Source organism: Mustela lutreola, chromosome 8, assembly GCF_030435805.1.
Source record: "Mustela lutreola isolate mMusLut2 chromosome 8, mMusLut2.pri, whole genome shotgun sequence".
NCBI lineage: Eukaryota > Metazoa > Chordata > Mammalia > Carnivora > Mustelidae > Mustela > Mustela lutreola.
Genome location: NC_081297.1, coordinates 45,366,302 through 45,390,817, shown reverse-complemented (window position 1 = coordinate 45,390,817; position 24,516 = coordinate 45,366,302). Strand labels below are relative to the sequence as shown.

At 50.5% G+C, this 24,516-nt stretch overlaps 1 protein-coding gene across 2 annotated transcripts in view; it reads left to right on the top strand.

The window, feature by feature from the left end:
* The first annotated feature begins 2,412 nt into the window (after window positions 1-2,412).
* Window positions 2,413-24,516, top strand: part of TSPAN11 (tetraspanin 11) — a 65,598-nt gene continuing 43,494 nt past the window's right edge. The window contains exons 1-2 of one of the 2 annotated variants that reach the window (XM_059184531.1): window positions 2,413-2,431; window positions 24,411-24,505. In XM_059184531.1, coding sequence (XP_059040514.1) covers window positions 24,422-24,505 — 84 coding nt within the window. In that variant the 5' untranslated portion in view covers window positions 2,413-2,431; window positions 24,411-24,421. Of the gene's footprint in view, window positions 2,432-2,882; window positions 3,227-24,410; window positions 24,506-24,516 lie in introns of those variants that run through there. The other variant, XM_059184529.1, reaches the window with a different exon arrangement.

Below are 24,516 nucleotides of genomic sequence, written 5' to 3'. Positions count from 1 at the left end.
AATATGGAACTAAAACTCCTTTTTCACTGTAGCTTCATGCTTAGGATTTCACAACCTCTCCCTTTTCTTCTCCCTAAGTAAGAGACTACTCTTCCCATTTTGCAGATGCCACACCCAAATGTTTGTGACTAGGCCAGTGCTTGGAGCTCAGGGGAAACCACCAACTGGGGAGACCATCACAACAAGACTGTCTCTTGCATTCTCAGTTCAATCCCTAGGCAAAGAAATGGCAACGTTCTTCCCATAAACACAGAGTAACTGAACCAACCGACTCATGTCCCATCCTCTACACTCTTCACCTGGCCCAAGCCAGACCCCCTTTCCCTTCCCACAGATCTTAGGTTCTCCACCTGTTCCCTTGTCTTCTTCCAGTGGGTCCTGTGAAATAAAATGGAACAGAGTAGAATCTTGTTAGTGGAGCCATCGTGGGGGCAAGGCCCGTCCCTTCACAGGAGGTGAGGACAAAACAAGACAAAATCCACAAGTCCAGGAATTCGTATGCTAGACCTGTGTGGTGTGGTGTGGTTCCCACTGGCCACGTGCAGCTATCGAGCTCTTGGGATGTGCTGAGTGCAGCAGAAAGACTACATTTTTTATTTCAATTCACTCTAATTCCATTTAAACCTGACCATTTGGTTTTTGTTATTGGAAAGCATAAGTACACACGGAGAAACTGAGGTTTGTAACTCTGTTCCTTTGACCATGACCCTTGTGAAATCTAAATACAGATCAAGCATTTCTGTTGAAAATATAGTATATAAACTCAGATGTGCTCTGAGTGTAAAATACACACCAGAGTTGGAAGACTTAGCAGAAAGAAAACATACAATAGCTTATTAATAATTCTGATATTGATGCATGTTGAAACGAACATACATACTTTAGATATATTGTGTGCAATAAAGTTGTATCATTAAAATTAATTTCACCTAATTCTTCTTTTTACATCTTTTAATGTGGCTACTGGGAAATTGTAAATTACATATCGTGTTTCTATTGGTTCTCTGCTCTAGATGTTTAATGTTCCTGGGGATAGTGCTGGAGAGGCAATATCCTGGTCCAAGGGCTCATTCATCACCTGCCCTCTCATATTGCTACAAGGTCCCTGAAGAACACTTTCCAACCCTCTCTTTCTGAATTACTGGTTTAATGTTACTTCCTGTGAACGCATACTTCCCTTCATCCTTACCCACCAACAGCATTCTCTCTTCTCAGGCCTGCTTCCCCTTCTCTCTTCTGCCAGGCTTTGGAAAACCTATTTCTACTTGTGAAGAGTTCTTCTCTCCCTCCTCATTTCTGTCTTATCTTTTAACACCACCTCCTCTGACTTTTTCTGACGACCTGCATCTCTTGAAACTACTTCAGTAGAGGTCAAGGTCTTCACGAGAGGTCTGCTTCATTAGAGGTCTTGCACGAAGGTCAGAGGGAGAGGCCTTCAGAGTCCCTGCTTGCTCAGGCCTCTCTCCTGCCATATGCTCTTCCTCCCCTCCCTAACGCTGGTGCCAGATGCCCTCTGTCTTCACCCCCTCTACGTCACTCTCCCATTCTCTCTGACCCTACATCTCAGGTCAGATTTCTGGAAAATAGACTTTCCAAGGAGATGGAGATCTGCAGGTAGGAGGTCTATCAGGAAGAGCTGGGAACAACACCTGTAAGAAATTGAGGAAATGTACTGGACAGAGAGCAAACTTGAACTGAGGTGTGGTTTCCACAGAGGCCTCCGCTGATCCCTTGGGAAGATCAGGAGCTGGGGTCCTCCGGTATGAAAGCGAGGGGATGTGCCTTTGTATCCCTTCATCAACTGTTGGACCATATGTCCCCAAGGAGGGGCAATGAGGCTTATACTCCCCACTCCTGAGATGATCCTCTCGAAAGTCTCCCAAAGATCTCTTTGTTTCCAACCTGCTTTCTTGGGCACCTTCCTCTTCAGTGTCCCTGTAGCCTAGGCTTCTCCTGGATTTGGGTGTCGTGCACAAGTGCTTACCTTCCTGGATGGTGTTAGCTTCTTTCCCTGGCTCCGTTTTGAGCTTGGACCTGCTCTGGTCTCAGCCTGGCCCTCTCTGCATTGTCCAGACTCCCTCCATCTTGTCTTCCCTCTGCTTCGCAGCACCCCGGGTCTTCCCCCAGACTTGCAGCTTGGCAGCGGCAGGTCCTTCTTCAGACCCCCTTGCTACCCCTCCATCTGCAACACGGCAAGCCCAGTAGCACCCCCGCCACTGCATCTTCCACATTCACCCCCATTTCAGGCCTGCCCTTCACAGGGACCATTGCAGTCACCTCCTGCAACCTCCACCTGGTCCGCTCTGCGTATTTCTGCTCCAGGGTTATGCCTCTGTCAGCAATCCCGGCTTCCAGTGGCCTCCCTGACCTCGCCCCCTGGTAAATGGGTAACCTTGCTTCCTGCAGCCAAGCTTCAGAAGAACGTGGCTGGGTAAGCACAGGCCTTTGTTGCTTTGAGAAATAATATGCTTCCCCGGGGAAGAGCAGAGCCAGTTCTGGGGAAGCTTTGCACCTGTTCTCAGCCAGGGCAGGGCCCGTGCTGTGTCTATTCTTCCGCTTCTCTCCAGCCAGGGAAGAGGTCTTAATGCTCCCTGGGCCCAGGAAACAGAAAGCCAAGCCCGTGGACCACAGGGCTCTTTCTGGGTCAAAGCCCCTATGGGAGTCTTCCTTATGTATGCGGGTAGGGAGAAGGAGAGGGGCTTTGAGCCTAGAGTCCCTGGGATCCCCCATAGGCCAATTTCTGCCGGGGCCTGAGCCACGTACCAGCCTAGGGGAAAGCAGACCCTGGAGAGGCCCCAGGGCGGGGAAAGAGGGAGCGGTGGCGGGGAGATGGGGGCAGACGCGAGATTTGTGAGTCGCCCCTCCCCTCCCCGCAGGGATCCCGGGCAACCACACAGCTGCCCCTAACTCCGACTTAATTGGCCCTGCGAGCTCCGAATTGAAGAGAGGCCAACTCCCAAACAAAGACGCGGCCCAACTCGGGGCTTCTGGGCGAGGCCTCCCGGCTGGGAGGAACGGAGCCTGGAAATCGGAGGGGGGCGAGCCGAGAGGGTGGGCGCTCGGGAAGCGGGGCGGGGCGGAGCGGCAGGAAGTGCCTGGGTGCTGGGCTAGAGCCGGGCTGCCCGCACCCCGACCCTGTCCCACTGGGAGGGCCCGGAGCGCTGCAGCGCCTCCCGAGGCTCCGGCTGCCGTCGCTGCGTGCGGAAACCCCGCGACCCGCGGCTGGGTAAGTGCGGCCGGCGGCGGAGCAGCAGCGCGCGAGGCTCGGGAGGGCCGGGGCGGGGGCGCGCGGGGATAGGGGAGGGAGAGGGGGAGCGGCCGGTCGGTCGCGCCGTAGCCCGCCAGGGAGGAGGCGCCCCCACCTCCGTCCGGTGCCGTGGCTAACCGCGGCTAGCCGGACGCTAGCGGGCCCTGGGCGGGCGGGGGCCAGCTGACTCTGGATACGGAGTGGGTGGCGGGGGCAGGAGGCCTTGGATCCCTCTAGGTGGACGCGGGCGCGCACCGGACTCTGCCGGGGTCGCAGCGTTTGTGTCCCTTGAGCCCGCCTTTCTGCACTTAGGGCCTTGGGACCGGGCTCTGGGCTTCTGAGTGCCTCCTGCCGGCCCAGCGGGCTCAGGGCCTCTCTCCTGGAAATGTCATTCTCTTTGTCCACCTGAATTCTAGTAGCTGGCTCTTGGGCATAACCCCCTGGGCGACCGGTCCAGAGTAATCCTAGCTAGAATTGTATAGAGCTTGGCTCAGTACTCCCTGCAAAATAGAGTTTGCTAAATGCTGGCAGCTGGTGTGGCTTCTGCAGGCACAGATCTGCCTTCTGTGTCCCATGGGGACACATCTGTGTCTTTGTGGGGACATGGCTATGCAGGCCCCATCACCTGTGTTTGCCTGTCCACTCCTGCAGGTGCAATTGGCTGGTTTGGTATGGGAAGAAGGAAGATATGGAGGGTTCCGGGGTGCATTGTTTCCCCATTGGTATATGCGGTATTGACAAGCGTGAACTGGCTGAAATATATGAAAACACCGAGGGGGTCAGTCCGGTTGGGCAGGAGAGCATCTCACCTTGGGTCTAAATTGCTCCAGACCTCTCCAGCTTGGGGACACACAGTAGGAGGCAGGGGTGGCACAGAGAGAAGAGGCAGCTTCTGGAAACCCTCCTAAGTACCCTCCAGGTCATAAGATGCAGCTGGAAGGCTGAGAGAGGGAAGAGTGTAGAATTAGGCCAGAGTGTTTAATTTGTGAGCAACGTGATGATAGCTACCTTTGGAGTCTGGAGCCCTGGATTTGAATCAGAATTCAATGGTTGGTACTATGTTACTAGCCATGTTCTCTGCAAAGGTCTCCCTGGGGCTCAGTAGCTTTGTGTGCAAAATGGGACTTAAAATTGCTGTCCTGCCTACCTCAGCGGGTGTCTTCAGGCTCAAATTGGCTAATGCCTGGGACAGGGCTGGGACAGCCTTAGGCTGCTAGGGCGAAGGGCAAATGGCGGGTTCATGGAGCAGAGTCTGAGGCTTGGGGAACACTTTGAGGGCCTGGAGCTCTTTGGTTGGGGGTAGTTAAGGGAGCCATTTGCATACTCCTTCCCTTGATATTGAGCATCAGAGGAGTGTAGGCTCAGAGCCCAGCAATGGACTCTTGGTGTGTGAGACACATACAGATCTGGCGGTGCCAGAGGTTTTTTATGAAAGCCTTCTCCAGCCCAGAAGGAAAACTGGCTTGGTTGGTTTTTGAGTTGTGTAACCTTAGAGCAGCTTGACTTTCCAGAGAGCTTTCCTCCAAGTGAGCCACCATCTTGCTTTTATCTTCATGCAGCCAACAAAAGCAGTAAGGAGCCCTTTCCACAGTTTGAAGCCAGGATGATAGGAGAAGAGGACATTTTCCCAAGCAACGTCATGGGTGTGGGATGTCAGCTGCCTGGTTCTGTCTTCTGGGGTACAAAGCCAGGCTGAAACCAGCCAAAAAAGGCTGAGAAGTTGTCAAGAGTCATGACAGGTGGCCCTGAACACCAGGGCAGGGTTGGGGTTTTGTGGGCACTTGGATGTCCCCCATCACAGAGCCTTATTTGCGTGTAGCAGCCGTGTAGTAAACACTGAGAAGGAAAGTAGGCCCTGGCCAGGGGGCCTGGAAACCCCGGGGTCAAATCCTGGCTCAGCTCCCAACTTGTGTGTCCTGGAGAACATCCCTTCACCTCTTAGGGTCTGCTTCCTCACTGGTCAAAATCAGGGCATCTGTCCAGTCAGTTGTTCTACCCTCTGCTCATGTTCCACTTCCTCAGAGAGGCCTTTCCCCATCCCCTATCGAAAGCAGCTTCCTCCTGGGCCACAAGCACATTCCCTGATCTGATCCCATCACAGCACTTACATGGTCTGAACTTAGCTCTGCTAAGTTTGCCATACTGGAAGATTCAGGAAAGCAAGGACCTGCCCCAGTCCTCCATCCGGTGGCTCACCAGCCCCTGCAACACTATAGGTACCCAAAAAAGGTTGTGTCAGTGAGGGAGCAAATAACTTACTAAGCAAGGAGCTGCGGCATGCTTTTCAAGTTGTGTTCCTAGGAGCTTTTGAGGGAGGAACGAGCTCCATAAGCAGGGCCATGGGCCCCTCACTCCCAACAGCTAGGGGTTAATCTGAGTTATGGGCTGGTGTCCAGGTAGGATTTCCTTTGAAGAAAGGGCCCTCCCAGTAAGATAAAACTAGAAACCCATTGTATCAGAAGACCCCAAGGGGCCTTTTTAAGTCCAAGTTGAAATCATAGTTCTCCAGCTGGAAATAGTGCCCTCTTGGCCCTCAAGGAGGACCAATGGCCGTCATTCAGACACTCACATGCCACAGATTGCTTCTGCTTGGCCAGGGAAATCAACGTAGGGTTGTTTTCTCACAATCAGTTTAACTTCCTGACTTTTTGGACAAGGTTAATATGAAAATGATTTTGCACACAGCCCAGCAGCAGCCTGCGGTCCGTGGGAACTCTAAACCATGTGTGAGATGAGCTGGGGGGGAGGGGGGGACGACACTGACTATTTACAAAGCCAATAAACCACACTCTGATATTGGAGAGCTGCCTGTTCAGAGTGACCATGTCTGTCATCATCCTCCCTGGGGTGGGGGGGTGTGTTCCCAGGCCGACCATCCAGATGGGCCTCCTGCCCAATAGATAGCCACTCAGTGTGCTTTACTCCTGAGTCATTGGTGGTGGGACGGAGCCCTCTCTCTGAACTATTCCTGAGCCTAGGAGACAGCAACGTGATGGTGCACCCTGACCCACATTTACAGCAGCCCTATTGGCCCCGAGGTCGTCTCCTCCTGTAAATACATTTGCAGGTGGCCCTGTGGCTCCTGTCCCCAGCACTGTGTTCAGGTTTTTGGCACAGAATCCATGTTGACCAGCACCTTTGTTAAACTGCATGAGAATTAATATAAGACATGTATACTCTAATGTAGTTCTATAACTATATATATATATATATATATATATAATTATGTTAGGTACGTTAATGCCATATAGTATACAATACGTAATATAATATGCTAAATATTACATGCTATTAATATATAAATACATATTATATAATTACATATTATAGTATATACTGTTAGTATTATATACTATATATACTAGTACTATTCTATTGTTATTTATTATTATTTATGTTACTATTTAGGATATAGTAATACATAGTACCTAATAATATATATACTAATATATACTAATAATATATATACTAGTATATATATTATTAGGTACTATGTATTAATACTATGTATTACTATGTATTACTATATCCTAAATAGTATAATATATATATATACTAGTATATATACTACTATATAGTATATATAGAGTATATAATAGTATGTACTAAGAGTATATAACATGAAATGGCAATATTATATATTAATAGCACACTGCTTAATGGAGAAGGAGTTTTACTTGTTTTGTTGGGTTGTTTTGGGAGCATAGCTGAGGGGAGAGACTATGGAAAGAAGTGAAAAGGAGAGAGGGAACACAGACATCCCCCTCCCCCGACCAATTCCTTCTGACTGTTGACCTTGCTTCTTGTAACCATTCCTGCTCTGGCTGCTTGTGGGCTCCTGGGTTCCTGATGTTTGTACTTACAAGGGGCTGTGCTGCAGAGCTGAAGGGGTGGCTGGCCTGTGTGCACAGATTCACCCAGCACCTCGTCTGGGCCTGTGAGTACCTAAAGGCCTGGCCCCTGACCTCAGGCATCTAGTTGTGAGGAGATTAGAGTCCCTCTGGGTAAGAGAGGAGAGAACAGCTAAATGTACAGTACCTGAGGGGATGCTCACCAGGGCTGTGGGGCTGGGGGTAGGGAAGGCAGAGAGCCCAGGTCTGGGTCAGGCACTCCAGCCTGGAATCCGGGCCCTGCCCCTTCCTCCCAGGGGACCCTCCGTGTGTTACGCAACCTCACTGAGCTTCGGTTCTTCTTCTGCCAACCAACGAAGGATCTCTAACTCCCAGCTGGCCTGGGTATGGACGAATGACTGAGGGGCACAGAGTACCCAGGTGCAGGCTAAGAGATGAGCACTCTGGACAAGTGTGCTCGCTAGAGGGGGGCCTGCCAGGTGGTGACCGCTGCACCACGCGTCCCAACCCTGATCTTGCATGCTGGGCATCGGGGGTACGCCCGGGCCAGCCAGCCACCCCTTTCCTCCTCTGGGTGCATTTCCCCCTGGGCCATTCTGCTCCCCACACAGCTGCGTGCAGGTTACAGCTGGATTTAAGTGTCTCAGTGCCCCGTGTATGCATCAGCCCTTCTTAAAGGCTTAAGGGCTTTTACTGCAGAACGCCAAGAATTCAAGAACTGAGGCTGTTACAGAGGTTCAGGAAATGTTAAAGGAAATTGCTCTGACGTCCCGTGATCTGTTTTGAAGTAGTAAGTTTTGAAGTAAAGTAGAGTTCCCTGACCCTCTTTGATGGCAGGCAGCAGGGGAAACCCCCGCAGTGGTTCCCACCTGTGTCCTGACTTCCAGATTCTTCTTCTTCTTCTTCTTCTTTGAACAGGGATCTCGTGTTTTGAAAGATTTTTGTCAGCCACACTTCAGTGTAAAGGGAAATTTGTTTCTCCTTTGGAAGCAATTGATCAAAGACCATAAAGCAGTAGTGATTTCACTATCCAGTGTCGTCTTCTCTGCTTTCTGTCATTTACATTTTTAAAAGACCGGTGTAGACCATTTAACCAATAGATTCTAGTATGTTGAAAGGATCAGAAGTAAAAAGGACAAAGAGCAGGACTGGGCTGGTGCTGTCCAGTTTTTTGGAGGTTTGGGACAGATTGCAAAATTATGAACGGTTTTCCCATTATCCTGTTTGATCGTGTAGGTGTGGTAGCTAGCCGCTGAAGCTTTTTTCTGACAAGCAAAGGCCCACGTTTCTATAAGTGCTTATGACAAATTGTAAAGACCTTTCTCTCTCTGACCCTCTTCTGCAGACAAGTATTAGGGTTCTGACCCCTGGAAAACAATGTCCTATACCATGGTTTCAGAATTATATTCCACTGCATGAGGAGAGAAATTTACGTTTATTGACTTTTTTTTGTCCCTGGCAACTAGCACCAAGTTGGGCAAACAGTAGTTCAGTCAGTGTCTGCAGAATAGATATTTCAGGCTGGAGGTTATCAGTCATCACTGAGACTGGGCTTCAGGGAGAAGAAGTACCTCGAGGAGGGCCAGCTACATAATTTGTCAGACCCAGTGCAAAATGCAATGGCAGACCCCTGGCTCAAAAAGCAGGAAAAATGTCACTAAAAGTACTAAAATATACAGCTTTTTCCTGTCTTCCATGGTCTCTTTCTTGACTTGTCAGGGTAGGTTTTATTTGCTACTCAATGGCATTCTAAGTAAAGAGAAATTAAAATTTTAATTTTAATTTAGTTTTAAGTATTAGCATGAATTTTACTAATTCATCCTGATAGTGTGCGATGCCAGATTTAAATGCAACTTGGCTGGCCCTGTCAGAAGACGTACGACTCTTGATCTCAGGGTCATAGGATTGAGCCCCATGTTAAGTAGGGACTTGCTTAAATAACTAAAACAAAATAAAATAAAATAATAGCACTTAACTCCTATGTGGAATCACCAAAGTTACACAATTCATATGTTCTAGCACATGTTTTGTTCTTCTCAACACTGGAAATGATGCACAAAATGACCTCAACGTTTTTATTTCCCTTCTTGATACATGCACCTTCATCAACACACTGTCACACCCTACTTCCAGCCTAAGGGGAAAGAAAGGGCTGAAAGGAAAAGCAACCACGCCCAACACAGACATGGCTCCGCTTCCCTTCTGTTCATTTTCAGCACTAGTAGGTGACTAATGCTGGAAGTGCCACAAACCGGGAGGGACAGTATAGCCTAAGAATCCTTGGTTGCTAGCGTTTCTTACAATGCATCACTTGGTTTCTGCACGTGAACCCAGCTCTGGCTCCAGTAGAGAGCCTGACCTCCCTGGGCCATCAGCCCCCACTTGCTCCATCAGAAACCAAATACCTTATCTTGTACTCTTTAAGGCTCCTTGAGTGCCACGTCTGGAGGACCCCCAGGAACTCTGTGCTCGTGGGGCATCGTGGATCCAAGGAGATCAGCAAGGGAAAGTGGACACGCACTGAATTTCTCTCTGCTCAAAGTCACACCCACTGTCCTATGGGGCTTCACTTACAAAACACAAACTCAAAGATTAAATTGTTAAAAATTCCAAGATGCCAACAGCCTCGCATTAAACCAAGCACAAGGCCCTTCTCAGCACAGGGCACTGTGAGTCTGAGCTGGAAGCCTGCTCATGAAGCCAGCTGGGTTTCAACCCTTGACCTGTTTTGGTCCCATGTTTAGATGGTTCTGGCCGACTTGGGGTAGAACACATCCTCTAAATGAGTGGGCCATTCAAGTGCCCTTGGATTCCATCTAAGTAGTCACTTAGATGTCGAGAAAACAGCAAAGGCTTCCGTCTCCATGTTCACGCCTCCATCCTTCTGCTTTAAATCATTTACATTTTCAAAAAGTCGGCTTGGATCATTTACTCACAGGTTCTAGTGGGTTTAAGAAATTCAAAAGAAAGGAACAAAGGACAGGAGTAGAGGGGAGCTGGGCCCATTTTGTCTGAGGGTTGGAATGCACCAGAAAGCAAAAAGCTTCTAGGAGTTCTTGTGTCTGTTCAAAGATACTGGCTGGCTGGCTTGTTCTAGGCATGACCATTTTTATACTGAAACCAAGCTGATGGTTCGGGATGGGGAAGGGTGTGGCTTAGTTAACAAGGAACGAGGTGCTCTTTGGGTGACTTCACATTTTGGGGTGCTTTTTGCACAGAGAGAGGCTTAGGGAAGCCGGGCCTTCAGAAGAAATAAGTCCGTCTCTCTGTGGGGAGAGAGAGGTGAGGCAGGGAGACCGGAAGTTAGGACTAGCAGTGCTCAGCCAAAATGAAATACTCAGAAAGCAATTAACACTTTCTGATAGCATGGCTGCCCGCTAAGAGCTTTTCAGTGGGCTGGAAACCTCTAGTTACCAGTGAGTACTAGGAAACAACTACTAGCACCGTGAACTGAAATAGGAGTTCTTTCTACCTTTTTTCTTTTCTTTTCTTTTCTTTTCTTTTCTTTTCTTTTCTTTTCTTTTCTTTCTTTCTTTCTTTCTTTCTTTTCCTTCCTTCCTTCCTTCCTTCCTTCCTTTTAATACAGAAAGACCTGTTAGAAGAAGTAGTTAGAGACAGCAAAGAAACCACATTAACTTTGTACCTTTACTCCCTTCAAGTTGGCCTACTTTCTACCTGGGTTTTAATTTATTGTCTAAGTAATGCTATAAACAACTATTTTCATTATTACATTTGACAGTTGCATGACATGCTATTCTCCAGCGGTCCGCAAACTGTCTCGTATGACCTACGAGCCAATATTATGTATTTAAAAGGCTGAAATGAACAGAAGAACAAGGAGGACTATGCGGCCGAGACTGTGGGGCCCACAGAGCCTGGGAGACTTGCTAACCTGTGTTTTAACAGTCTGCAGAAACAGTCTGCAGAGCCCCAGTCTGCCCACCTGTGGTTATGGACAGCTCAAGGACCCCTAAGCACTGAACGTGGGCATAGGGGCTAGCCTGAGTTAGAGGAAGGCCTGGCCTTGGAACCACGGTCTCTCGGGTGACTCCCTCTGAGATCCCACTTTCATTCCGCCCAGGGGTGCAGCCTGGGAATCGGGACTTTTACAAAGTTCTCAGGTGGTTCTATGGAGCTAAGATTGAAAAGCACTGCCCCGAGGGAGTTGTTCTCAGAGTGGAGTACCTTGCTTTGCAATCTAAGGCTGGAAATGACTGGAACTGTTCTTCTGCTGAGGTCTGGAAGGTGAAGAGAGCTGCAGGACCCAGAGCTTGGGATAAGAATTACACCTCCAGCAGCTATCATGAATCCCTCCCTTGGGAAAGTTATCCTTACCTGGAGCTGTAGCCCTGGGCTCTATTTTTCATTGCTATATATGTGTTTGTCTCTTAACTTACAGAAGGTAGCCTTTTGGTCAATTCAGGGGTTTAAGCCCACTTCTGAACTCTGTGGAAATAATGTAAATAAACACACATGTGCCCAAGAAGTTGGAAAGCTGTGCTGCCGACTGGCATCCCGTAAAGGATGGCTGCATTCTCTTATCCCAGCTGCTCTCTCTAGGGAGTCCCACGGGGTCGGGGTCGCTGGCCCAATTGCCAACAGTGTGGTGTGTGGAGCCTTTAGCAATGTAATAGGATTTACGTTCCAGGCACTGTGTGAGGTTTTAACAAATGCTCTCTCCTGCAGTCATCACAGACCTTACAGAATCAGTGCTGTTACCCCCATTTTACAGTCATGAATGTTGAGGCACACCTAAGTTAAACATCTTCCTCAGATCCCACAGCTAACACATAGCAGAGCTGAGATTCAAACCCGGGGAGGTCTGGCCTCAAAATTGGGGAGGGTGGGGAGGTGGGGAAACTTGTCCATATATTAGGCATTTCAGTAAATCTACACTGGGTGAGCTCGTGGACATAGAAAGCAATTATTTCCCACTGTCCTAATTCTTGCCCAGTGTCTCGTACACCCATGGCAGGAGGTGAGCCCACACCATCCAAAGGCTGGATTGGCGACATGCCACCTTAGAAGGAATTCAAGGACCAGAAGCTAAAGGTTCTGTGTGCGTTGTCAAGAATGCTGTTGCTACTCCCAGAGCTGGCTGGGTCTTTAAATTCCTCCCTCCTTATTTTGGAAATTAGCAGCCAAAGTGGCATATAAAGACTACATACTACATATTATCATCACCATCAATAATAATGAGGCATCCTCTTAGAGCTCTTCACACTTCCAAAACACTGGAGTCTTGTTATTTCCTGATGTCTTCATATTAATAGACTCATCAACAACCAAAGGCAGTGGGAACTCAGATCATGGCTGTTGGCGGCACTGGGAGCCTGCAGTCTTCCCAAAGCCCAAGAACTAGGCTGAGAACCAGAGATGCGCCCCTGAGGGCCAGCTCTTCTCAGACCTACTCAGGGAGAAAGGAGAAACGACCTCTACCCTCCAGGCCTCTCTGGCCAACATATGGGAGTGGATGGGCTCTTTCTCCATCTTCTAGTCCTGGGACACGCAGGCAGCTCTCCAGACTCCAGGAACAACAAAGAGATGTTGATGGTGATGAAGAAATTAGTACATGGCTAGGGAGCCAATATATGCAATATCTAGAGTGTTCGGATGCCAAGTCCATTTCTATAACATCCTCTATAACTCACGGAACTAAAGTTCTTTTTTCTTCTTTGGAAAGAATTAGGGTAACAGTGCGGGGGATGTTGGTTAGTTGCCATGTGAGTGCACTATTTCCTTGCCAGAAAGGTCACATATCTTTAAAAAGACAAGAATCTATGTGTCTGGCTCTCTTGCAGGGAGAAGATTCTAATACTTTCCAAGGGGGTTTCTATGTCCCTAGAAACTAGGTTTCTGCAGGGCTGGGATGAAGCAACATGGCTTATTTATCAGGGAGCTTAGCAGCTTCCACACTTTCTTCAATAAATTACATCACTTTCTGGACTTAAGACCTAACAGATTTACATCCAAGTCCCAAAGTGAAAATTGGAATTTAAATTTGGATGCGTCAGTGTTCTCTCCCTCACCCTCCTATACACGAACACACGGTTCTGTCGGTCCCCGTGGTATGGGAGAAAGCAAGCTGAACCAGGGTCTGGATACCTGGGATACTGGCTTCTAGTCCCAGCTCTGCCTCCTCTGGGATCCCTGGGGTCCACGGGGACCCTGAACCCGTGCCTAACACAAGGCCTTTCTCTTGGGAGTTGCTAATCCAGGTCTTATCTATAACCACCTGAAACAGGGAGTCTGAACTTTTTTGTTGGGGGAAGTCATCAATCTCTTTGGGGATCTGCTAACACCTGTGGAACCCCAGCACAGAAATGGTTAACATTTTTTCATATAATTTCAGGGGCCTCCAATTTAGGACCCCTTGGAAGGAATGGTCTTTTAGGCTTACTTGCTGCACCACGGTGTCCTGCTCCAGAGACAAGATAGGCACTATTTGGAAAGCAAAGGAGAAATTGTACAAATCCTACTCTCTGGGAAAAGAGACAAGTTTTTATGTCATTCAGGCTTTTTTTTTTTTCTTTTTTTTTAAGTTTCCTGCTGCCTGGAAGGGAGTGTCTGTGCCTTTCTGAGTCCCAGCAAGCAGGTTGTGAATGTGCTTAAGCCCCAATTAGTGTGCAGCCTGATGAAAGCTGCGCCGCGGGCACCCCTCCTTCCACCCCAGAGCACCTCTGCAGAGCACAGAACCTGCTGACTTCCCTCTTACCCCCCATGGAGGCTGCTAACCGCTGACACTGCTGACGGGTCAGGCGGGAGCAGGCTACACAGTCCACCAGTGCTTGACTGGCCTTCAAGGTCACTCTTTCTGGGGTCCTTAAGGGCCTTCTTATCCCCAGAGGACAGAGGAGACCACTAGTTCACACAGCTGGTAAGAGTGACTGTAATTTTCCCTCCATGGATGCGACAGCCCAAACCAAGCATCAGGGAAGCAGGCTCACGTTCCCATTCACGCCCAACTCCCTCCTCCTAGCACCAGGGATGGTGGAGGGAGGAAAAGCCCCCTCCCACCCACACTCGGGATCATCCTTCAGCGGCCACGCAAGGACCCCCTCCCTGAAGCTCCCAGGTGTCAAGCAGGGTCATTTCCTAGGTGGCTCTCGGAGACCCTCAGATCAAGCGAATTGTGGCTGCAGCTGGGGACATGGGGAGGAGGCTGCTCTGGGTGACTGGCACTCTGCTGGGGATCCCACCCTGGGAGAGGGGGCCGCAGAGGGGGCCTGTGCAACTGAGCACCTGGTCCCCTGCGTCAAACCCAGTGGGAGTCCTTGTTGAGTCTGAGGGAGGGGGTCAACATTGATGTGGGGCCCAGAGCACCTCCCACATCCTCCAGGCTGCTTCAGGGAGCCGCGTCTCACCCCCTCCACCCTCACAGGCACACGACAGTGAGTGTACCCTGGTCCCTAAGAACAGATGCCCCGTGGGTCTTCGGCTCCAGTCTGAGCCCTAAATCCAAGCTTGGGAGAGGCCCACAGGGCCTAGGGCTTCTCTCCCTTCTCTCTGGCTCACTGGGCACTGGGGATATCTAGGAGTTTCTGCCTCTGCTCTCAGAGTCATGGCCACCCAGCCCTCTGGCCTTCTCGAAATTCTGTCAGGCACCCTCGGCTGCCTGTTGGCTGGACCACCTGTGGGTAGAGGGTGGGGTGACAGGGAGGGCCTGCTGCTTCTATCCCAACTCTGCACCTGAGGTAGCAGAACAGAACCGACCAGGGAGGGCAACCCGGGCAAGCTTCCTGCCCCGGGCCTGTCTGTCATGGGCAGCCTTTTTGCCTTGGCCTCAGATGCCGGGGCTCAGGGGCAGCTTCCAAAGACCAGCCCAGGCTCAGTGTCCCTGGCTGTGTCCAGGGTCTGGAAAGCTGCCATGGGCAGCGTGAGCCCACATGCACTGGGAGCTACTTTGGGGAGGAGGGAGGAGGAGCGCTATCCGTTATCATCGTACTTCAGTGTCCCTGGAGCCTTAGCTGAGGGCGCAGCATTCGTCTATGCCAGAAGCCTGCTGGGCAGAGGGGGTCTCATCATCAGCTGGGAACTGGGCACTCATCAGAGAAGCCTGATGTGCCGGCAGAATCTGGAAGGCAGCCCAGCTCATGAAATGGCCTGGCAGAAGCCAGACGAGGGCAGGCTCCTGGGAGGCAGGCACAAGGAGCTGGGCCAGGAGGCTCTCCAGGCTGGAGGTCAGCGGGGGGATGGGGTGGGGGGGGGCGGCGCGTTGCGGGGGGTAGGGGAGAGGAGGGGGAGTTGGGAGGCTCCTCTAGAACAGCACAGGGGGGTAGATGGGAGGGTGGCCCTGTATTTCAGACAAGGCTGTGTGTTTTTGAATAAGTTTCTCCGTCTGTGAAATGGGGCTCCTAAGAGGACCCACCTCTGAGTTACCGTAAGAAGTACATAATAATTATGTCATCACAGTTATAAGTATTATTGTTATTGTTATTATTCCCATCCTCTGTGCAAGCAACCAGTGAGCTAAAGCCCGGGGAGGACAGAAATAGCAAACCCCATGCCTGCATACAGGGCTGCTGCTGTTCCCCAGTGGGCTGGACCCACTTGCCCAGGACAGACGCCATATTGAAAAAAAATGAGGTAGGGTTGCGGATGGCAATGGGCAGTTCCTCAGTAAGTTCAACACGTGTCTCAGCAATTCCACTGCTGGGCGTTACCCAAAGGCATTGGAAACAGGTGTCCAAACAAACACGTGTGCTTGGATACTCACAGCTGCTCTGTCCACTCTAGCCAAGAGGTGGAAACAGCCCAGATGTCAGTCAACAGAAGAATGGATAAGCAAAAGGTGGCCTGTATGCACAAATGAATATTGTTCAGCTGTAACAAAGAGCAAAGCACTGGTCCATGCTGGAGCATGAACCCAAGACGTTATCCTAGGTGAGAAGCCAGGCACCGAGAATCATATATTGTACGATTCCACTGAGGTGAAGTTTTCAGAGTAGGCACATCTGCAGAGAAGCTAGTGGAGGTTGCCGGGAGCTGGTGGAGGGGGAATGAGGAGTGAGCGCTCAGTGGGTACAAGGTTTCCATCTGGGGTGATGGAAAGGTCTGAGCTTGACAGTAGTGATGCTTGTACAACATTGTAAATGCCCGTAAGACCACTGCACTGAATGGTTACAAGAGTAAATTTTATGTTATGTGTGTTTTCCCTCCATTAAAAATAAATAAATAAATAAATAAATAAATAAATAAATAAAAGGAAAACAGTGGGTGGAACTGAGGCCAGGTGGGGGTCAACAGAATTGGAGCCATCAATAATGAAGTGTTTCTCATGATGTCAGAGGTCACTTCCAGTTCTAAAAATATCTTGTGAACGTATGATATGGAATGAAGATTTCTATGACGTCGACCTCCGCAGTTCTCCCCTTGCTTCTTTTGACTGGGGACCGGTACAGGGGACAATACGCGGTTAAAGAATAAAACAACTAATGCCGGGGCACCTGCGTGGCTCAGTCAGTTAAGCATCGGTCTTCAGCTCAGGTCATGATCCCAGTGTCCTGGGATCGGGCCCCACATCAGGCTCCCTGCTCAGTGGGAGCCTGTTTCCCCCTCTCTCACTCCCCCTGCTTGTGTGCTGTCTCTCACTGTTTCTCTCTCTTTCTGTGTCAAATAAATTAAAAAAATAAAAATAAATTTTAAGAAGCTAATGCCCACATCTTGGTCTCATAAGAGTGCTAGAGCTGCAGTTCTTTGTGGTTCCAGCTTTCGGGTGAGTGGGGAATGGGAGACAGTGATCAGGTGGGCTTATTGGAGACAGTGATCAGGTGGGCTTATTGGGGGCATTTCAGGGGATTAGCACACCCCTTCAGCCAGAGAAGCAATTATCTGCTTTATATGTTAGGCTCTACATACAAATGTCTTTGAAAGAATGTAGCGAAAACATCGACTTTCTCATAAAACGAGGCACGGAGAGAGACAGTGATTTGCCCGAAGTGCTGACAGGTAGTGAGGGAAATCCTGAATTAGACCCCTTGACCCCTGGGCAGAGGCCACCTCCACCCCACAGCCAAACCCCATCTGCCAATGCCTCCATAAATACCATCCCTCAGTGTCCGCAGACATTCCTAGCGTCCTTCTGGCAATTCCTCTTTGGGAATCTCGGGAAGGGAGGACCACCCTTAGTGGCCGTCCCCTCCTGAGTTCTAGGAACACACACACTACCCGATCAAATCCCCCTCATGCCAAGGGGGATGTCATCCACAGGGGATGATGAGCCCCACCCAGCCAGGGCCTCGAGCATGGGTCTCCACATGGGTGGTGAAAAGAGGAGCTCTTTCTGGGTGGAAATCATACATCCATTCATTCATGAAGATTGGGGAAATTATAATATAGATCCATCTCCGAGTGTGGGAAAAATTATAGACTGTATTCTTCACTATAATTAAGCTGGTTTTTAGAGGGAGCAGTAAGTATATTAGGCAATGCGTTTTTCTTTTTTAAAGGTGTCTTTGAGACCTAATGTGTCAAAATTAAAACCCTGTGCTCTTTGTTCAGAGAGGCACTGAGTTTCCTTGTCGGGTTTAGGATTTTACTTCTCATCACTGGCTCCTTGGCTCCCCTCGTTTGGTCTACCGGTGCAGGTAGTCAGCCTGGGCCAGTGGCTTGGCCTGATGGTGGGCTGAGCTGGCCCACCCTGGACCGTCCTAGACAACACTATGTCTACTGCAGCCTTACAGAGCCACAGCAAATCAACCAGACAGGCCTGGTTGTCCCTTCAGATGCCCAGGTTCCATGGTGGATTTTAAAAATTTATTTAAAGGAATACTTCCTTCCAAACCCTAGGATCTGGTTTATAACCTGTTAAGCCATTTAGATTTATCTAACCTAACTTCACAAGTAGTGACTCTACTATCACTCCCCAAATTGGAAAGTTCACTGGTACCCATTGCTTTCATAATGAAGTCCAGAATCTTGAGCCTGGCATACAGCTGCTTTGTCACCTCCTTTGCCTAATTCCTACTTGTGCTTGAACTCTCACTAGTGGTTCTTCTCCTGGACACACTTTTCTCCCTGAACTTCATACATTGGGTTGGATGACGCTGATTCTGACCGTCTCCCCCGCCACAAGCTCTCTGAGGTTGGGGCCTGCTTCGTTCATTGTCTTCTCTTTCATCTCCAGCCCATAATGTCACATAGCCAAGCCTTGAGTGTTCAGTGAATTAACAGATGAATTCATAAGCCGATCTCAAAAGGGAAAAGAACTACGTGAAGCACCAGCCAGACCACCACAGCAGTAAACCAGGGGTAGGCCTACAGCGGGCAGGTCGCAGAAGAGCAGTGTGAGTGGACACTCTAGAGGTTGATGGAGGAGGGCGGCAGACGGGGGACATCTGGGGGCAGTGGAAAGGGGTGGGGCAAGAAGTGGTGACAATGGAAAGACAAGGACTGGGACATAATCCTGAAGACTGGTGCCCTGGATGAGTGGCTGGATGGGAGTGTCAGGGATACCAGACAGCCGGGTTGGCGGGCCAGATATTGACTTAATTTCTGCCTGGCTGGTGGTCAGGGACTTGTGGCCACAGGAGAGAGCCTAGTGCCCCACAGGTTTCTGAGAGTCGTCAGGTTGGGAGACGCAGGCAGAGCTGGGTATGAGTGAGGATGAAAAGGAGAGACAGAAGGCAAAGCAGAAAGAATGGTCCCCACCTTGTGCCAGAGGGAGCCAAGGCGGAGGACCAAGGAGAGCCCCAAGAGGAGGACCCAGCCCATGAGACCGAGGAGAGCACAGAGTTGGAGACTGGGGGTCGTGATGTGCAGATCAGAGCAAATTGGAGACACCGGAAGGATTGGGAGAGGGTGGGGCGGTGACACCAGCTGGGGAGAGAGAGCTTCAAGGGAAGGTACAGTGCGCTCAGTGGTTTCAAATTCGGCAGAGGCGAAGCGGGACAAGGTGGGGAAAGCTGCCTCTGGCTTTGACAGTCAGAAGTGAGTGTAGGATTGTGGAGGGGAGGGGGTTGCCTGACTGTGGTGGGCTGCACGGTAACTGGACAGGGAAGTGAAGCTTCAGGCCCCAGTGGTGAAGAGAAGAAGATCTGGCAATGATTTAAGAAGGAGACAGGAGGCAGGGTCACTTGGGAGGTAGTGTGCGTGGCTTCCAGGCCAGGCTCGGGGGCCTCCCACCTGCAGTCCCATCCTGGCCGTGGGCGCCCGTGTGCTTGGGGACCACCTCGTTGCTCTCAGGGAGGGAGCTCCGGCAGGCCTGCCTTCCTTCTTCTCTTGGAATGGAACATTATACGGCGAAGACTCTGACTCCCGAAGACAGGATTCGGTGAGAGACGAAGCTGGGCTCTGTGCCAGAGACCCAACAGGATAAAGAAGTTTCTTTCTCTCTCGTGTGATAGTCTAGGGCAAGCGTGGACGCAGCCCTTCCACTCACATCCCATTGTCAAGAACTACCACCCAGCCAGATCTAGCTGCTGAGACCCCCAGGAAATGTAGTTGCTAGTGAGGGGGCCACATACCCACCTCCAACTCCATTATAATGGAGGGAGGGGGAACGACTTCTGAAGGACCGCGAACAAACTGGGCCATCTTAGGAATCAGACTTAAACCAGCTTTAATCCACGTCCCATTCTCTGGATGAAAGACGAGGACAGCTACCTGCAGATCAGAGTTGAGGCTTATGGGTTTAAAGAGGTACATGGGGGTGGGAGGTTTTCACTTGTACCAGCCCCCCAGTGTCTGCCCACCCAGAATATTTTGTGGTGCCCAGGCTCTGTTTGCAAATGAAAAGTCAAGCTTTCACCCAGGTGGCCTCGTGCGATGGGAGGCACCCAGCCCCGGCAAGAGAAGGAAGATCAGAAATGAGCAGCTGGGCTTGCCAGGACAGCTGTGTGCACCTGCACAGGCCCTGCACAACTCCAGAGGCCGCCACTCACGGGGCCCCTGATGTGTACAGCGCCCCCTGGAGCTGAGGGATGTAGCTGCACTGTCTTTGTCGCATTCCCAGGAGCCACTCCTAGGCGGAGCCCCAACAGCTTGGGCTCTGGGGCCTTCCTCCTGCCCATGCTCTTCATCATACAGATCCTGAGCTCCCCCTGAAGGGGCCACCTCGGGAACCTCCATCCTTGCTGTGAGAGGCTTCTCATGGAGGTATCTCCATGCTCCAAGTACCGAGCTTGGACAGAGAAATCGACTGTGGCTGGAAGGGACTTTTTTTTCTTTCCTCAAAACCCGATGAAAGCCCAGACCTGAGAGGTCTTGCCTTTGATTCCGACAATACCAGCAATGGGTCGCTGGGTCTGCCAGAGGAGCCTCAGCCCCCTTGGTTATAAAGGAGAGCTGCTGGCCCCTGGCCTCTTCACTGGCTGCCGCTGCTGGGGGCTGGGGCATCCGACTCCTGGGTGGGGAGTCCGGCAGAGGCACCAGGGCCAGAGGTGGCTTCTCAAAGCCCTGAAACACCTTGTCTCCATGACTAGGAAATCTTATGTTTTCGACACATAGGCAGAATGACTTGCCTCTCTCAAATCAGGCATTTATTTCATGAGCTCCTTTCGGGTAAGGTGCACACACACTCTGACCTCACACAGCTCGGCTGCTGGGCTGCTGAGCATTGTAAGGAGAAAGCCACATGTGACCAGTACAGAGATGCCACTGGGGTGGGCCTCGGGGCTCCAGGTTTTCCCAGCCCCTGCTGGACAGCCATCTGGGAGGGCTGGAGCAAAGGCAAGGAAAAGAGGGTGTGCAGCTCGGAGAAGGGGGTTACCTGCGCGCTCACCTTCCGAACCTGTCAAAACCGCCCCTCCTGCTGTGTGTTCTTGTGAGGTCTGATTCCATGAGGAAGCACGTGACGATGCCCCAGGGTATCCCACCAGCAGGGACCATCCAGTCCCTGTTTGCGCCTCATTTGTGTGTTTTTGAAAAGGATTTTCTACTTTGGCATGCCCTGGACCAAGGTCTGAGTTTCTCACAGGAGGGTGGAACTAAAAGACAAGAGGAAAGAAGGGGCCATGGCGAGGGGCATGGCAGGCTCTGGGGGGAAACAGAGCAAGGCCCTGAGGGGCTTCTGCAGGCTCCCCAGGAGGCCCTGTGCTCGGCCACGGGGTCCTCCCCATTCGTGCAGGTTCAGGACCCAGAAGGGTTGGGGTTAGTTGTGTTTCTCTCTTTTCCATCATATTTGACTCAGGTGTCCTCGGGGACTGAGTGAGAAATATGACTCTTAAAGAGTGGGGGAGCTTTCCCGTGCCCCCATCGGTGCCTGGGTTCATCTGTTCATTCATTAGAACCACCCCAGCTCATGGCCCAAGATCAATTCGTACTAGCCATTGTTATTACTAGGCGCACGACACAATCGTATACACAGAGCCTAAGGTGATACAGAAGTGGCCCTGTAGTAAGTCCTGGAGTAGAGTGGCATCTCTACCCAACCCCGTGAGCCAGATAGTCGTTCTGCTTTTGCAGATGAGAGAAACTGAGGCTCAAGATCATAGAGCCATCCAGAAACAGAAGTGAGACTAGTCGGAGAAGCCTGGTCCTCCCTGAGTCACAGGAGTAGGGATGGGGGCAGCAATGAGAAGAGAGGGAATGGGCAGGGGGACAGCATCACCTTCTGGGCTTAATGACCTCATTAGCCCTGCTTTGATGGCAGAGGGCCTGCCAGTGCTACCCCCCATGGAGCCACCCCCAGACCCCCAGATTGTGGCCCCGCCTCTGCGGGCCTCCCCCCACCCCACTGAAGGTGCTCCTTTTGTAGTGCCTTGCCAAAATGAGATGTTTCATGCTCCCTCTAACCCTTGCCTTCCCCCCACTTCTATTTATTTCATAACGTGATTTATTATTTCGGTAGCATGATTAACAAAGCTGGAGAATACACTTTCTTTTCAATGCACATGGAACATCCACTAAAAGAAATGGTTTTCTGGGCCATAAAGCAAGTCTCAACACATTTCAAAGGACTGAAATCCCACAGAGGATTTTTCTCTAGCCACAGTAGAATCAAGCCAGAAATCCACAAGAAAAAGACTACTAAAATATTCCCAGAATGTTTTAAAATCAAGTGACACACACATACTCTTGCTGTGTGACTCTAGACAGTTTATGTAACCTTGCTCAGCCTCAAGCTTCCTTATCTTTCAAAATGGGAATAACCTGTACTTCCTAGGGCTATTGGGAAGATGGAATAAGATAACATGTGTCAAGCACTTAGTTCTGTGCCTGGCACATAATATATGCTCAAGAAATGTTAGCTGCACAGAGAGGTTAAGTAACTTACCCAGGCAGGGTCACACATCTGATAAATGGCAAGGCTAACTTTCAGATCCAAGTATCTGGCTCCACACTGGTACTGATACCCCTTCGGGGCCTCTGCCGCCCCCAGCACTATAGGTTGTGGGGGTATATGGGGGTGTTGGGGGCCGATAGGAAACTGCTACCACCGATTAGCAAGGTCACTTCAGAGAGTGTTAATTTCCCCACTCCCTCTGCAGAAGGTTGACTTAATGAGCCCAGGATTTCCCATGACCCTGATGTTCTGTGGTTCCAACGTCTCTACCACTGATGGCTGAAACTTTACCATTAGAAATGTGTTTCTTTTTGTTTAATTCCGTCTTTGGCATCAACTCCCTTTTTAAAAATACAGTTTTCCTTTAGAGGCTCCTGAGCTCTGGGGTTATCAGTATAGAAGTGTCTGCAGTGTGGTTCTGTGGTCCCTGGTTGGGAGGAGAGGGGCAGGCAAAGCAAGAAGAGATGCAGACAGGGAAGGCCAGGCCCCAAACTGTCCATTTACTAATGGCCCGCGCTGGCCCAGCGGAGCTCTGGTCAGGCCACCTGCGGGATGGCTGCGTAATAGCTCCTGTTCCACTCACCCGGCTGACCCCATCTGTCATCATTTTTCACACTTTTTTGTAGGCTTCCTTTTTTCTCCTTCTGTATTTTTCCTTTCCACCGCAGTGCCTCTCAGATGAAATTGGAGAAAAATGGGTTTTGTCCTTTTTTAACCAGAAGACTAAAACTCTTAAATTACCTTCTTCAAGTTCTGAAATAGAAATCCCAAATAAGAGAGCCACCTTTTCCTCCCTCCATATCTCTCTCTCTCTCTATCTCTATCTCTCTCTCTCTCTCATCCCCTGTCTTAGGAGCCCAGGAGCTTGAAATAAAAGGCAGGATGGTGACTTAGGAGGAATGATCTGGGCTTGGCCCAGTGCCGGCCAAGGAAAAGGAGCGGGGCGGTGACAAAGAGGGCCCGACCAGAGGTGGGGAATAAGGGAGAAAGAGATGGAAGTGAGTAAAATCAGTGCCCTGTTGTTTGTGGTTCCAGAATAAGAGGTCACCGCGAGAGAACGAGTTCCTCGAGGAGCAGCTAGCTACTCCGTGAGTGTTAGGATGCAGGCGGGTGCCCAGGGGACGTGGAGCTCAGGAGAAGCAGAAAGTACAAGGGCTATTGCACCCTTGTACTTGTTGTACCACCAAGAAGCACACAGGACTACAGGCACAGTAAGCCTCCCCTGCTTGTGCCAAGGGACTGCTGTCACACACAGTTCCCCGAGACTCCAGCAGGGGGCAGCAGGACAAGGAGAGGGAGCACGTTCCCCCGGCAAAAAACGAGGAATTCTGGGGCTGGAGGCCTGGGTCCTAATCCCTGCCACACAGACTACTACTAATAGCTAACATCCATTGAGCACTTACCGTGTGCCCAGGATGATGCTAAACGCCTTACCCAGACCATCCCACTTAATCTTCCAAACAGGCCCGAGATGTAGCCATCGTTATTCTCTGCTACAGGGGAGGAATGGGAGGTTGCATGGCTTGCCCAAGACCCCATGTGTCTGTGGCAGACGTGGGTTTGAACCCAGGGGGTCTGACTCCAGAGCTCTTGTGCTTCTTCCTGCCAAAGAACTGGGCCTGCTGCCTTGTTTCCTCATTTGGAAAGTCATGGTGCAAGGGGCCCGTGGGGCAGATTGGATGAGGCTCATGTCCTCTCCAGTGTGGACTGTCTGATTTGGGGCTCATGCCACCCCTGTGCACACAGAGGTCCCGTTCAAATGATGCAGATTACCAGGTAAATCTGTGCCCTGCCACCCTGATGAGACAGGGGAGGGGAATAAGGGCACTTCCTATGGTAGAAGACTTGTAGGTTAGAGTTAGGCAAAAGGGCAAAACCAAGATCCAAAGGTTCTAGAAAATTCTGCGCACTTCACCTCTATTGTGCATCTGATAATAGCCTTTGCATTTCCTTGCTCTCTGCTCCAGGTTCCATACCCACAGCCTCAGACCCACCTGGCCAAACAGGCTAGGAAGGAGCTCTGGCTCTGGGACGGGCGAGGTGGCTCCCTGTGGGGATCCCCCTCCAGCTCCCTCTATCTTCTTTGCAGGCCCAGCAACCATGGCCCATTACAAGGCAGAGCAGGATGACTGGCTGATTGTTTACCTGAAGTATTTACTCTTCGTCTTTAACTTCTTCTTCTGGGTAAGTGAATC